The sequence below is a fragment of the Crinia signifera genome, chromosome 8 (genome assembly GCF_055691185.1).
Source record: "Crinia signifera chromosome 8, ASM5569118v1, whole genome shotgun sequence".
NCBI lineage: Eukaryota > Metazoa > Chordata > Amphibia > Anura > Myobatrachidae > Crinia > Crinia signifera.
Genome location: NC_139224.1, coordinates 176,680,367 through 176,694,657, shown reverse-complemented (window position 1 = coordinate 176,694,657; position 14,291 = coordinate 176,680,367). Strand labels below are relative to the sequence as shown.

Here is a 14,291-nt window from a genome sequence, read left to right as displayed (position 1 = left end):
AAAGGATATGAGGATGTGTGTGAGGTTACTATAATTATTAAGAGTATAGGATATGGGGATGAGTGTGAGCTCACTATAATTACTGGTAGTATAGGATATGGACTTGAGTGTGAGCTCACTATAATTAGTGGTAGTATAGCATATAGTGATGCGTGTGAGCTCACTATAATTATTAACAGCATAGGATATGAGGATGAGTGTTAGCTCACTATAATTAGTGGTAGTATAGCATATGGTGATGTGTGTGTGAGCTCACTATAATTATTAAGAGTATAGGATATGGACATGAGTGTGAGCTCACTATAATTACTGGTAGTATAGGATATGGACATAAGTGTGAGCTCACTATAATTAGTGGTAGTATAGCATATGGTGATGCGTGTGAGCTCTCTTTAATTATTAAGAGTATAGGATATGGGAATGAGTGTGAGCTCACTATAATTTCTAGGAGTATATGATATGAGGCTGAGTGTAAGCTCAGTATAATTATTTGGAGTATAGGATATGAGGAGGAGTGTGAGCTCACTAATTATTAGGAGTATAGGATGATTAGGAGTGTGACCTCACTGTAATTATTAGGAGTATAAGATATGGGAATGAGTGTGAGCTCGCTATAATTACAGGTAGTATAGGATATGAGTGAGTGTGAGCTCACTATAATTACTGAGAGTATAGGATATGGGGATGAGTGTGAGCTTACTATAATTATTGGTAGTATAGGATATGGGGATGAGCGTGAGCTCACTATAATTACTGGGAGGATAGGCTATGAGGATGAGCGTGAGCTCACTATAATTACTGGGAGTATAGGATATGGGGATGAGTGTGAGCTCACTATAACTACTGGGAGTATAGGCTATGAGGATGAGCGTGAGCTCACTATAATTACTGGGAGTATAGGATATGAGGATGAGTGTGAGCTCACTATAATTACTGGGAGTGTAGGATATGGGGATGAGTGTGAGCTCACTATAATAATTGGGAGTATAGGATATGAGGATGATTGTGAGCTCACTATAATTACTGGGAGTATAGGATATGGGGATGAGTGTGAGCTCACAATAATTACTGGGAGTGTAGGATATAAGGATGAGTGTGAGCTCACTATAATAATTGGGAGTATAGGATATGAGGATGAGTGTGAGCTCACTATAATTGCTGGGAGTATAGGATATGGGGATGAGTGTGTGCTCACTATAATTAGTGGTAGTATAGGATATGGTGAGGAGTGTGTGCTCACTATAATTACTGGTAGTATAGGATATGGAGATGAGTGTGAGCTCACTTTAATTATTGGGCATATATGATATGGGGATGAGTGTGAGCTCACTATAATTACTGGGAGTATAGGATATGGGGGATGAGTGTGAGATCACTGTAATTATTGGGCATATATGATATGGGGATGAGTGTGAGCTCACTATAATTACTGGGAGTATAGGATATGGGGGATGAGTGTGAGCTCACTATAATTATTGAGAGTATATGATATAGTGATGATTGTGAGCTCACTATAATTACTGGTAGTATAGGGTATGATGATGATTGTGAGCTCACTGTTATTATTGGAAGTATAGGATATGGGGATGAGTGTGAGCTCACTATAATTATTCATAGTATAGGATATGCGGATGAGTGTGTGCTCACTATAATTACTGGTAGTATAGGATATGGGAATGAGTGTGAGCTCACTATAATTAGTGGTAGTATAGGATATGGTGAGGAGTGTGTGCTCACTATAATTACTGGTAGTATAGGATATGGAGATGAGTGTGAGCTCACTCTATTTATTGGGAGTATAGGATACGTGGATGAGTGTGAGCTCACTATAATAATTGGGAGTATAGGATATGAGGATGAGTGTGAGCTCACTGTAATTGTTGGGCATATATGATATGGGGATGAGTGTGAGCTCACTATAATTAATTTGGAGTATAGGATATGGGGGATGGGTGTGAGCTCACTATAATTATTCAGAGTGTATGATATAGGGTTGATTATGAGCTCACTATAATTACTGGTAGTATCGGATATGGGGGTGAGTATCAGCTCACTATAATTAGTGGTAGTATAGCATATGGTGATGCGTGTGAGCTCACTATAATTATTAAGAGTATAGGATATGGGGATGAGTGTGAGCTCACTATATTTAGTGGTAGTATAGCATATGGTGATGTGTGTGAGCTCACTATAATTATTAAGAGTATAGGATATGGAGATGAGTGTGAGCTCACTATAATTACTGATAGTATAGGATATGGGGATGCATGTGAGCTCATTATACTTATTAAGAGTATAGGATATGGGGATGAGTGTGAGCTCACTATAATTACTGATAGTATAGGATATGGGTATGTGTGAGCTCACTATAATTTCTAGGAGTATAGAATATGGGGATGAGTGTGAGCTCACTATAATTACTGGGAGTATAGGATATGGGGATGCATGTGAGCTCCCTATAATTTCTAGGAGTATAGAATATAGGAATTAATGTGAGCTCACTAATTATTTGGAGTATAGGATATGAGGATGAGTGTGAGCTCACTATAATTATTAGGAGTATACAAAATGAGGATGAGTGTGATCTCACTATAATTACTGGTAGTATAGGATATGGGCATGAGTGAGCTCAGTATAATTACTGGGAGTATAGGATATGAGGATGAGTGTGAACTCACTATCATTGCTGTTGTAATAGGATGTGGGGATGCGTGTTAGCGCACTATTATTGCTGGTAGTAAAGGATATGAGGATGTGTGTGAGGTTACTATAATTATTAAGAGTATAGGATATGGGGATGAGTGTGAGCTCACTATAATTACTGGTAGTATAGGATATGGACTTGAGTGTGAGCTCACTATAATTAGTGGTAGTATAGCATATAGTGATGCGTGTGAGCTCACTATAATTATTAACAGCATAGGATATGAGGATGAGTGTTAGCTCACTATAATTAGTGGTAGTATAGCATATGGTGATGTGTGTGTGAGCTCACTATAATTATTAAGAGTATAGGATATGGACATGAGTGTGAGCTCACTATATTTACTGGTAGTATAGGATATGGACATAAGTGTGAGCTCACTATAATTAGTGGTAGTATAGCATATGGTGATGCGTGTGAGCTCTCTTTAATTATTAAGAGTATAGGATATGGGAATGAGTGTGAGCTCACTATAATTTCTAGGAGTATATGATATGAGGCTGAGTGTAAGCTCAGTATAATTATTTGGAGTATAGGATATGAGGAGGAGTGTGAGCTCACTAATTATTAGGAGTATAGGATATGATTAGGAGTGTGACCTCACTGTAATTATTAGGAGTATAAGATATGGGAATGAGTGTGAGCTCGCTATAATTACAGGTAGTATAGGATATGAGTGAGTGTGAGCTCACTATAATTACTGAGAGTATAGGATATGGGGATGAGTGTGAGCTTACTATAATTATTGGTAGTATAGGATATGGTGATGTCTGTGAGCTCACTATAATTTCTAGGAGTATAGAATATGGGGATGAGTGTGAGCTCACTATTATTATTAGGAGTATAGGATATGAGGATGAGTGTGAGCTCACTATAATTATTAGGAGTATATGATATGAGGATGAGTGTGAGCTCACTATAATTACTGGTAGTATAGGATATGGGCATGAGTGTGCTCACTATAATTACTGGGAGTATAGGATATGAGGATGTGTGTGAGGTTACTATAATTATTAGGAGTATAGGATATGGGGATGAGTGTGAGCTCACTATAGTTACTGGGAGTATAGGATATGGGGATGTATTTGAGCTCACTATAATTATTAGGAGTATAGGATATGGGGATGTGTGTGAGCTCACTATAATTATTAGGAGTATAGGATATGGGGATGTGTGTGAGCTCACTATAATTATTAGGAGTATAGGATATGGGGATGTATGTGAGCTCACTATAATTATTAGGAGTATAGGATATGAGGAGGAGTGTGAGCTCACTATAATAACTGGTAGTATAGGATATGGGGATGTGTGTGAGCTTACTATAATTATTAGGAGTATAGGATATGAGGAGGAGTGTGAGCTCGCTATAATTACAGGCAGTACAGTATATGGAAATGAGTGTGAGCTCACTGTTATTGCTGGTTGTATAGGATATGGTGATGTGTGTGTGTGAGGTTTCTATAATTATTATGAGTATAGGAGTTGGGGATGTGTGTGAGCTCACTATAATTATTGGTAGTATAGGAGTTGGGGATGAGTGTGAGCTCACTAATTACTGGTAGTATAGGATATGGGGATAAGTGTGAGCTCACTATAATTACTGGTAGTATAGGATATGGGGATAAGTGTGAGCTCACTATAATTACTGGTAGTATAGGAGTCGGGGATGAGTGTGAGCTCACTATAATTACTGGTAGTATAGGAGTCGGGGATGAGTGTGAGCTCACTATAATTACTGGTAGTATAGGATATGGGGATGAGTGTGAGCTCACTATAATTACTGGTAGTATAGGATATGGGGATGAGTGTGAGCTCACTATAATTACTGGTAGTATAGGATATGGGGATGAGTGTGAGCTCACTATAATTACTGGTAGTATAGGATATGGGGATAAGTGTGAGCTCACTATAATTACTGGTAGTATAGGAGTCGGGATGAGTGTGAGCTCACTATAATTACTGGTAGTATAGGAGTCGGGATGAGTGTGAGCTCACTATAATTACTGGTAGTATAGGATATGGGGATGAGTGTGAGCCCACTATAATTACTGGTAGTATAGGATATGGGGATGAGTGTGAGCCCACTATAATTACTGGTAGTATATTATATGGGGATAAGTGTGAGCTCACTATAATTACTGGTAGTATAGGATATGGGAATGAGTGTGAGCTCACTATAATTATTACGAGTATAGGATTATACTGGCGGTGTAGTAAGCAGCACTATAGCACAGTATATAGAGGATCTGCATGATGTGTATACAGCCCCTATCCCCTTAGTGATCCTCTCCCTCTAATCCATTAATGCAGACATGTAATGGGCTGGTTTCCTGTAGGAAGACGTTGGGGAGAACATTACATTCTTGGATCTGTTTCTTCCCTTGTTAGCTGCCAGTTTTACCCATCTAATACTGTAATCATTTGCAATTGTAAATGCCATAATTAGAGGCAGCACATGCTGGGTACATTTGTATCAGCTTATATGAGTACTTTTAATTATGCATGTTGACATAATGATTAAAAATAGATTTTCACTCAGGCGGTGTTGTTTAGTTTTACAGTTAAATCTGTTCCCCGTGTCTGTTGTACGAGGCGGCTTTGTGATGTTAATTAAAACCTAAGAAAGGGACAGAAATTGGGTTATTGAATGGCTCTTGTGCGCCGTCTTCATTAACAGCCTCACATCTCATTACAGAACAATGGAAGGGGGGGGGAGCGTACCTCGCTCTCTGGTCGGGATCGCAGTGGCAGACCCGCGCCCGTCGTGATGACATTCGCGCAGACCTAGGCATGTCGTTAGTTTCCTGGCACTGCATGCTGGGTACTATAGTTTAACAACCACTTGTGCAAAATGGGACGGCGGCACGGGGGCCACGTTCACCTCGGAGGATTCGGCAGGAAGCGCCAGCGGCGCACTCAAACATTTATCAGCAGGGCCCTTTGGAGACACATTCCTACCAGCGTATGAAACGGCTACCGAGGGGCACCTAAAACTAGTTTCAATTAAAACACATGTATGTAAGCACATATTAGCTTTGGCAGACCTGCTGATGCAGAGGAACATAAAGCAGGACAGCGAGGCGGTTACAGAACAACACGATGCGCAGAATCCGTCATGTAAAAGTTTCCATCCAGCTTCCACAGACTGTTGTATGACAGCGGGCAGCGTCCGTCTGTCCCAGCGTCGGCGGCCTCCGGCCCAGGAGTTCAGCGCAGTCTCAGACCTGCGCAGGTGTTTCCAGTCCTTCCCCAGCCTCACCACAAACAGGAATATGTTGATCCTTGGTCTGTGATTGAGGCCTAATTACATCTTTCTCGGGGTGCAGTATGTGCCCCTGTGTTATGTCTCAGGGGAGTCTGAGTGCTGTAGCGGGTAACCCCACACATCGGTAAATAGGCGCCATAATAGGAAAGGAGACCTTTTTCTGTGCAATTTAGACTCAGTTTGAACACCCCCTCACCCAAATCTAACTCTCTGCACATGTTACATCTGCCCCACCTGCAGTGCAGCATGGTTTTGCCCATTTGTTTGCTGTTATGCTTTGGTAAGAAAGCTTAATCAAGCCCAGATCTACTACACAATTAGGTTCCAGTCTGTATCTTCTTGGGGGCCCGATTCAGCTTTGTTAGGAAAGCAAAAAACAATCAAATGGTTAAAACCATGCTGCTCTGCAGGGGCAGATGTAACATGTGCAGAGAGAGGTTTGGGTGAGTTATATTGGGGTTTATTCTAGTTCATTCTTTCTGACAAAATCCTTCTTAGATGGACAAAACCATGTGCACTGCAGGGGGCAGATGTAACATGTGCAGAGAGAATTAGATTTGGGTGAGTTATTTTGTTTCTGTGCAGGGAAAATACTGACTGCATGATTTTACACTGCAATATAGATCTCACTTTGAAGAAAAACCCCACCCAAATCTAATTCTCTCTGCACATGTTACATCTGCCCACCTGCAGTGCACATGGTTTTGTCCATCTAAGAAGGATTTTGTCAGAAAGAGTGAACTAGAATAACCCCTATTGTTACGATACACTGTAAGAAGTCCTTTTGCATATGATGTTGTGTCGGATGCGATCCCAAACAAGCCTGCCGGGGCTGGCCAGTCCGACATATCTATAGTGCAGCCCTCCGATCTTTCGTCTCCTTTCCTATGGCCCGATCTGTCAGAATCCGATGAAAAGGGCATGCATCGCACTGGTGTATGGGCACCTTAACTCTCTCTGCACTTGTTACATCTGCCCCACCTGCAGATCACATGGTTTTGCTCGTTAGAGAAAGTCTGCTGCTCAAATTATTTACATTTTTACAGCGTATTTTCAAAATTATTTTAAAACTATGGTGGCACGTGTTTTTAAATAATATTTCGGTCAGGAGGCAGAGGATGACCGTCGGCCAATACTTAGAGCCGGATGTATTTATTAAAAGGACATCCGTTGCTAGATCCCGTAGCAACACTCAGGCATTTCCACCAGATTCCCCAACTCCGGCATATGACAGATCACCTTCGGCTTTTTTAATGTCGTTTTTCCTTTTCTCTAGATAAACCGAGCGCCGAGCTTTGGGACAGACCAGAAGATTGACTTTGATGTGAAGAAAGGCGTTTTGCTAAATGCATTAAAGCTTCTGAACATCAGGTAATGTCTTTCCTCCTTCCAGTCCTGCAATCAGCGCGCGAGGGTCACACAGGAGGAAGCCATTTTCTCTGTCTTGATTGATTTGGCGGCTACAGCCATACGTGGCCGGGAAGTCATTCCTGTGTCATAACTGCTTATAATAAAAGGTTTGCTTAGAAAATCATATTAAAGACACAGTTTTACTCTGCGCTGTACAGAGACAATATAAGTAATGCGTTATTTCCTGCTACCTTGGAGCTTACAATCTAATCACGCAATCTCCACACTGATTGGGCCATGGTCAGGTATTCCATGGACTCTGGGAGACAGCAGTGTTAACCACTGTGCCACCGAGCCATCCTCTTACATAGTGACACTGCTCCTGGTTTGGAAAATCATGTTGTGTGTAGTTTCCTGTACCGTAATCACCGTAATGTAATATCCGGGTGCTATACTGTATATATATATATATATATATATATATATATATATATATATATATATATATATAAAAATATATACAGCTTTCAGATTATTTGTGGAACACTCCCCGTAGCAGTTATTCTATGGAGAGATTCTTCCGCTGTATGTAGGAATTTTCCGTGTTCACAAATCTCCCCAAATCATCTAAAATCTTATGTAGTATTTATTTTCCGACATACTCAAAATATTTCGCATTTTTATGCATTGCGGACTTTTTATTGCTTTACCACCTGCGTGGGCTCTGATAAGGAACGGTAAAGTGCGCCGGTAGTGGAACGAGCCCTGAAGCGCGGAGAGGGAACCGCGCTGCGCTAAGTGGTGGTACACATTCTTCAGTGTCAACATTGACACAAAAAAATATGAAAAACTCAATGTGAACGTTCTCATGTGTCAACTTTTTCCATCCTGTTTATGAGGTTTCTCTGCGCTCTCGGTATGTTATGACAGGTGATTCTGTACTATACTGTGTTCTGTGCAGTGAGTCCTATTGGAGAATGGGTCCTATATAATTGCATTATTATTATTATTATTATTATTGTTCCCTATAATAATGAACAGTTTTGGAAACGAGCAGCCCTGTAGTTCCCGGGAACGCTCCTCTGTCCCCCCCATCTGTTTCCACGCCGCGTCCTCTATGAGATCAGTCTTGATAATTGGGTAGCAATGCTTCATTAGCTTTTGCTGTATTCTATTATTTAGTATTCAGATTTGCCGGCTGCCTCATCTGTTTGTTGTTCTGCAGGTAATTTATAAACCTGTTACCGAAAGATGCTAATTGTTTAATCCTTGAGAGTAAAGTCACCTGGGACATGTCTCTCTGCAGGCACTTCTTAGTAATACAGTTACACAAGCCGCCGTTTTCATATTTCATTACAGGGGTAACGATTTGTGTTTTTCTGTAGAGCCAGCGATAAGAAGAAGAATCTGGCCAAGCAGAAAGCGGAGGCGCAGAAGAGACTCTATGGTCAGGGGTCCATGAAGAAGCTGTCACCGGGATCTTCTGACTGGGAGAAACAGCGCCACACGCTGGAGAGGAGGAAGGAGGAACTGGTAACCACCCAATCACTAGCTGGAGATCTGTCCATCTCGTGTCACACTCCATGAGATGAGCGGGTGTGGTAGAGCTCACAGACAATATCTGGGTCAACAGTGACAAAAGATCGACCCCAGCAATACAAAAAATATCTACATTCAACATGTCGATACAGGAAAATGTCGTTGGGAGGTTTTTAGCGGGGGGGGTGGTGGTTTATGGTGTCAATGTCGACACCTCACATGGGCTCACTTGGTTCGTTGTGTTACCGTTACCAATCGGAGTCCACCTCGATGGTAAAGTATAAAGTAAAAAACAAAAAGGGAAAATTCATGAAAAACATGACCAGATTGGACAACTCGAGTATTAAGCAGATCCGAGACTCCGAAACTCTACAGTGCAGTTATGGAGCATTTCTAGGATCCACGTGTTGACCATCACCACATCGATCTTTTGCGTGTGTCGACCTTTTGTCAGTGTTGACCTTGGGCCTTATTCTGGTTCACTCTCAGAGGCAAATTCCTTCTCTAATGGACAAAACCATGTGCACTGCAGGTGGGGCAGATGTAACATGTGCAGATAGAATTAGATTTGGGTGAGTTATTTTGTTTCTGTGCAGGGTAAATACTGACTGCTTTATTATTACACTGCAATATAGATCTCACTTTGATGTAAAACCCCAAGTAACATCTGCCCCCCTGCAATGCAGCATGGTTTTGTCCATTTGAGAAGGAATTTGCCTCTGAGAGTGAACAAGAATAAGGCCCCTTGTACATGTCTACCTAGGCATTGTCCGTGAGCCATCCGGATCCCCTGGTAGCGGCGCGTAAACTTTCAGTGCAAATTTTTTTATTCAAATAATTTTGGAGAAATCGTGTGAAATGTAATAGGATGAGAGATTCAGAAAGTGAGAGATTTGGGTACTTATATGTTAGTTGTGCGCCCACTATAGTTAGTACGATCATACCCCCACTATCCATGTCGGTTTGGAGTTGATCTTATATAGTGTGGCGAGCGCAGCGAGCCCCACGAGAGGACGCGTAAAACTAATCAAATAGCTCAGTGGGCGCCCAACTAACATATAAGTACCGAGATTTGGTAAGGAATCTCCAGTTTTTTTTTAAAGCGGCAATCATTTACACTGTAAAACCAGTCTGATGTTGCAGTGTAAATGATTGCCGCTTTAAAAAACTGGAGATTTCTTCACAAATCTCTCATCCTTTTACATTTCACCCATCGTGTTTCTGTGTTGACTCTGTGGGGCCAGAGTTATCAGCTCCATACATTAGGCTGACTTGTTTGAAGGAGCCGGGTGGGGGGACACGGAGAGCAGGGTGGGAGGACGCGGAGAGCCGGGTTGGAGGGAGCAGAGCCACAGGAGAATAAAAAAAGCCCCTACAAATGAATGGGCAGCCACAGGTAGCCTGAGAGAGGTCTCAGCCAATCATTGGCTTCCTAGTCATCTGTATGAGCGTGTTTTTTTTTTTTTTTTCAAGTCATCTGTTCCTCCCGGCTCCCGCCGTTGCCCGGCAGCCAGCATCTTCGAGTTCTCCCTGCCCGGCGCCCTGCTCCTGCTGTCACCTTACCGCAACAGCTTCCTCCTGCCCGGCTCCCTATGCAGCCTCCTCCTGCTCGGCTGTCTATTAGCCAGCATCCCCCGCCCGCTGGCGTCCCCCGCACGGCTCCAGGGCCAGGCTGCACATAACAGCAAATCTTGTGTGCAGCCCGTCCGACCTCCCGATCCGATGCGCACGGGACCGCGCATCGGATCGGACGGGATGTCCGAATCGGGTGAAATCTTGCCCAAATCGCATAGTGTAAGGGGACCTTAAGATTCGAGATTAGTGCGGATCAACCTATCTCTATCACAAAGCATTGAATAGGCGCCCGCCATTATTTCAACCGTTGGAAATAGCGGCGGGGATTGAATACCCCCCTAAGACAGAAAAAAATAGTTTAGTCACTAGTATTATTGGTGCAGCAGATGGATAAAAAAAAACAGGTGTGCATTATACCGCTCGGGGAACCGCGTCCTACAAGGCGCAGTGAGGAAATACAGGAAATAATACTTGGAAGATTTGCATAAGGCTCAGTCTGGTAGAACCAGTTTTTGCTTGATGTTCTATTTGCTATAAAAAAGCTTTTTTTTTAATTAAGTAAATGCTGCAATTTGTGTTTGGTTCCACTGATAAAGGTTTGTATGTAACCCTCGATACCCCACTTTCTATATCCTGAATAGTAACAAAACAATACTGACAGAAAGGAGAGAGGGTCCTGCTCGTTAGGCTTACACTATGGGGATTTATGAGCATTCGTGCAGCCACCGAGGGGCGGACTCTGGATGCAAGCACACAAATGATCACCGATCCCCCTAAAGGTAGAAATGTGTTCCTCTCCTGTCTTCTAGAAGGAACGGCTCGCACAGGTCCGGAAACAGATCTCTAAGGAAGAATACGAGAACAGACACATGGGGAACTACAGGTAATTACCCTGAGCTCTTACCTCACCTCCACCAGGGGGTGGATAAAATTTGTGGAGTATCAAAGGCCAGCTTTCAAAGCAAAAGAGCACACAAATGGGCAAAACCATGCTGCACTGCAGAGGGGTAGATGTAACATGTGCAGGGAAAGTTAGATTTGGGTGAAGTGTAAGAATAATTCTGTCTAGAGCTGGGTACACACTGTGCGATAACGTTAGCTAATGATGATAATTCCCAGAAGCTAACATTATCGTTCAGTGACATCACAAGGGCCCCCACTGAGCATGACATCACAAGGGCCCCCACTGAGCATGCAGTCGTTACCGATGTAACAGATTTATCTGCATGTTCAAATGATGTCGTTATCATGATTACACGCTAGACGAGATGCACAATAATATTGTTAACAATATCGTTATTTTGCATATAGTTTGCAATAAAATGCACAGTGTGTACCCAGCCTAAATGGGTCTACATGCAAAAGCAGCCAGTATTTACCCTGAACAGAAATAATATAATGGACAGTGCTGATCTCCTGCGCCTCCCTTTCCCCAGGACAGTGCTGTTCTCCTGCGCCTCCCTTTCCCCAGGACAGTGCTGATCTGCTGCACCTCCCTTTCCCCAGGACAGTGCTGTTCTCCTGCTCCTCCCCTTCTCAGGACAGTGCTGATCTGCTGCGCCTCCCTTTCTCAGGAAATTGCTGTTCTCCTGCTCCTCCCTTTCCCAGGACAGTGCTCTTCTCCTGCTCCTCCCTTTCCCAAGACAGTGCTGTCCTCCTGCACCTCCCTTTCCCAGGACAGTGCTGATCTGCTGCGCCTCCCTTTCTCAGGAAATTGCTGTTCTCCTGCTCCTCCCTTTCCCAGGACAGTGCTGTTCTCCTGCTCCTCCCTTTCCCAGGACAGTGCTGTTCTCCTTCTCCTCCCTTTCCCAGGACAGTGCTGTTCTAGTGCACCTCCCTTTCCCCAGGACAGTGCTGTTCTCCTGCGCCTCGCTTTCCCAGGACAGTGCTGTTCTCCTGCTACTCCCTTTCCCAGGACAGTGCTGTTCTCCTGCTCCTCCCTTTCCCAAGACAGTGCTGTTCTCCTGCTCCTCCCTTTCCCAAGACAGTGCTCTTCTTCTGCTCCTCCCTTACCCAGGAAAGTGCTGTTCTCCTGCTCCTCCCTTTCCCAGGACAGTGCTCTTCTCCTGCTCCTCCCTTTCCCAGGACAGTGCTGTTCTCCTGCTCCTCCCTTTCCCAAGACAGTGCTGTTCTCCTGCTCCTCCCTTACCCAGGAAAGTGCTGTTCTCCTGCTCCTCCCTTTCCCAGGACAGTGCTGTTCTCCTGCTCCTCCCTTTCCCAAGACAGTGCTGTTCTCCTGCTCCTCCCTTACCCAGGAAAGTGCTGTTCTCCTGCTCCTCCCTTTCCCAGGACAGTGCTGTTCTCCTGCGCCTCCCTTTCCCCAGGACAGTGCTGTTCTCCTGCGCCTCCCTTTCCCCAGGACAGTGCTCTTCTCCTGCTCCTCCCTTTCCCAGGATAGTGCTGTCCCCCTGCGCCTTCCTTTCCCAGGACAGTGCTGTTCTCCTGCTCCTTCCCTTCTCAGGACAGTGCTGTTCTCCTGCTCCTCCCTTTCCCAGGACAGTGCTGTTCTCCTGCTCCTCCCTTTCCCAGGACAGTGCTGCCCTCCTGCACCTCACATTTCCCAGGTCACTGCTGCCCTCCTGCTTCTCCCATTTCCCAGGTCACTGCTGCCCTCCTGCTTCTCCCATTTCCCAGGTCACTGCTGCCCTCCTGCTCCTCCCATTTCCCAGGTCACTGCTGCCCTCCTGCTCCTCCCATTTCCCAGGTCACTGCTGCCCTCCTGCTTCTCCCATTTCCCAGGTCACTGCTGCCCTCCTGCTCCTCCCATTTCCCAGGTCACTGCTGCCCTCCTGCTCCTCCCTTTTCCCAGGTCACTGCTGCCCTCCTGCACCTCCTATTTCCCAGGTCACTGCTGCCCTCCTGCTCCTCCCATTTCCCAGGTCACTGCTGCCCTCCTGCTCCTCCCATTTCCCAGGTCACTGCTGCCCTCCTGCACCTCCCATTTCCCAGGTCACTGCTGCCCTCCTGCACCTCCCATTTCCCAGGTCACTGCTGCCCTCCTGCACCTCCCATTTCCCAGGTCAATGCTGCCCTCCTGCGTCTCCCATTTCCCAGGTCACTGCTGCCCTCCTGCTCCTCCCATTTCCCAGGTCACTGCTGCCCTCCTGCTCCTCCCATTTCCCAGGTCACTGCTGCCCTCCTGCACCTCCCATTTCCCAGGTCACTGCTGCCGTCCTGCACCTCCCACTTCCCAGGTCACTGCTGCCATCCTGCACCTCCCATTTCCCAGGTCACTGCTGCCCTCCTGCACCTCCCATTTCCCAGGTCACTGCTGCCCTCCTGCTCCTCCCATTTCCCAGGTCACTGCTGCCCTCCTGCACCTCCCATTTCCCAGGTCACTGCTGCCGTCCTGCACCTCCCACTTCCCAGGTCACTGCTGCCGTCCTGCACCTCCCATTTCCCAGGTCAATGCTGCCCTCCTGCGTCTCCCATTTCCCAGGTCACTGCTGCCCTCCTGCACCTCCCATTTCCCAGGTCACTGCTGCCCTCCTGCACCTCCCATTTCCCAGGTCACTGCTGCCGTCCTGCACCTCCCACTTCCCAGGTCACTGCTGCCGTCCTGCACCTCCCATTTCCCAGGTCAATGCTGCCCTCCTGCGTCTCCCATTTCCCAGGTCACTGCTGCCCTCCTGCACCTCCCATTTCCCAGGTCACTGCTGCCCTCCTGCACCTCCCATTTCCCAGGTCACTGCTGCCCTCCTGCGTCTCCCATTTCCCAGGTCACTGCTGCCCTACTGCTCCTACCATTTCCCAGGTCACTGCTGCCCTCCTGCTCCTCCCATTTCCCAGGTCACTGCTGCCCTCCTGCACCTCCCTTTTCCCAGGTCACTGCTGCCCTCCTGCTCCTCCCATTTCCCA

The 14,291-nt window shown here is 45.3% G+C and overlaps 1 protein-coding gene across 7 annotated transcripts in view; it reads left to right on the top strand.

Annotated features, from left to right (window-relative positions):
* TTLL7 (tubulin tyrosine ligase like 7) overlaps window positions 1-14,291 on the top strand; it is a 191,450-nt gene that overhangs the window by 66,050 nt on the left and 111,109 nt on the right. For all 7 annotated transcript variants that reach the window (XM_083157857.1, XM_083157854.1, XM_083157856.1 and 4 more), the window contains 3 exons: window positions 7,246-7,340; window positions 8,705-8,852; window positions 11,243-11,316. In XM_083157857.1, coding sequence (XP_083013983.1) covers window positions 7,246-7,340; window positions 8,705-8,852; window positions 11,243-11,316 — 317 coding nt within the window. The remainder of the gene's footprint in view (window positions 1-7,245; window positions 7,341-8,704; window positions 8,853-11,242; window positions 11,317-14,291) is intronic.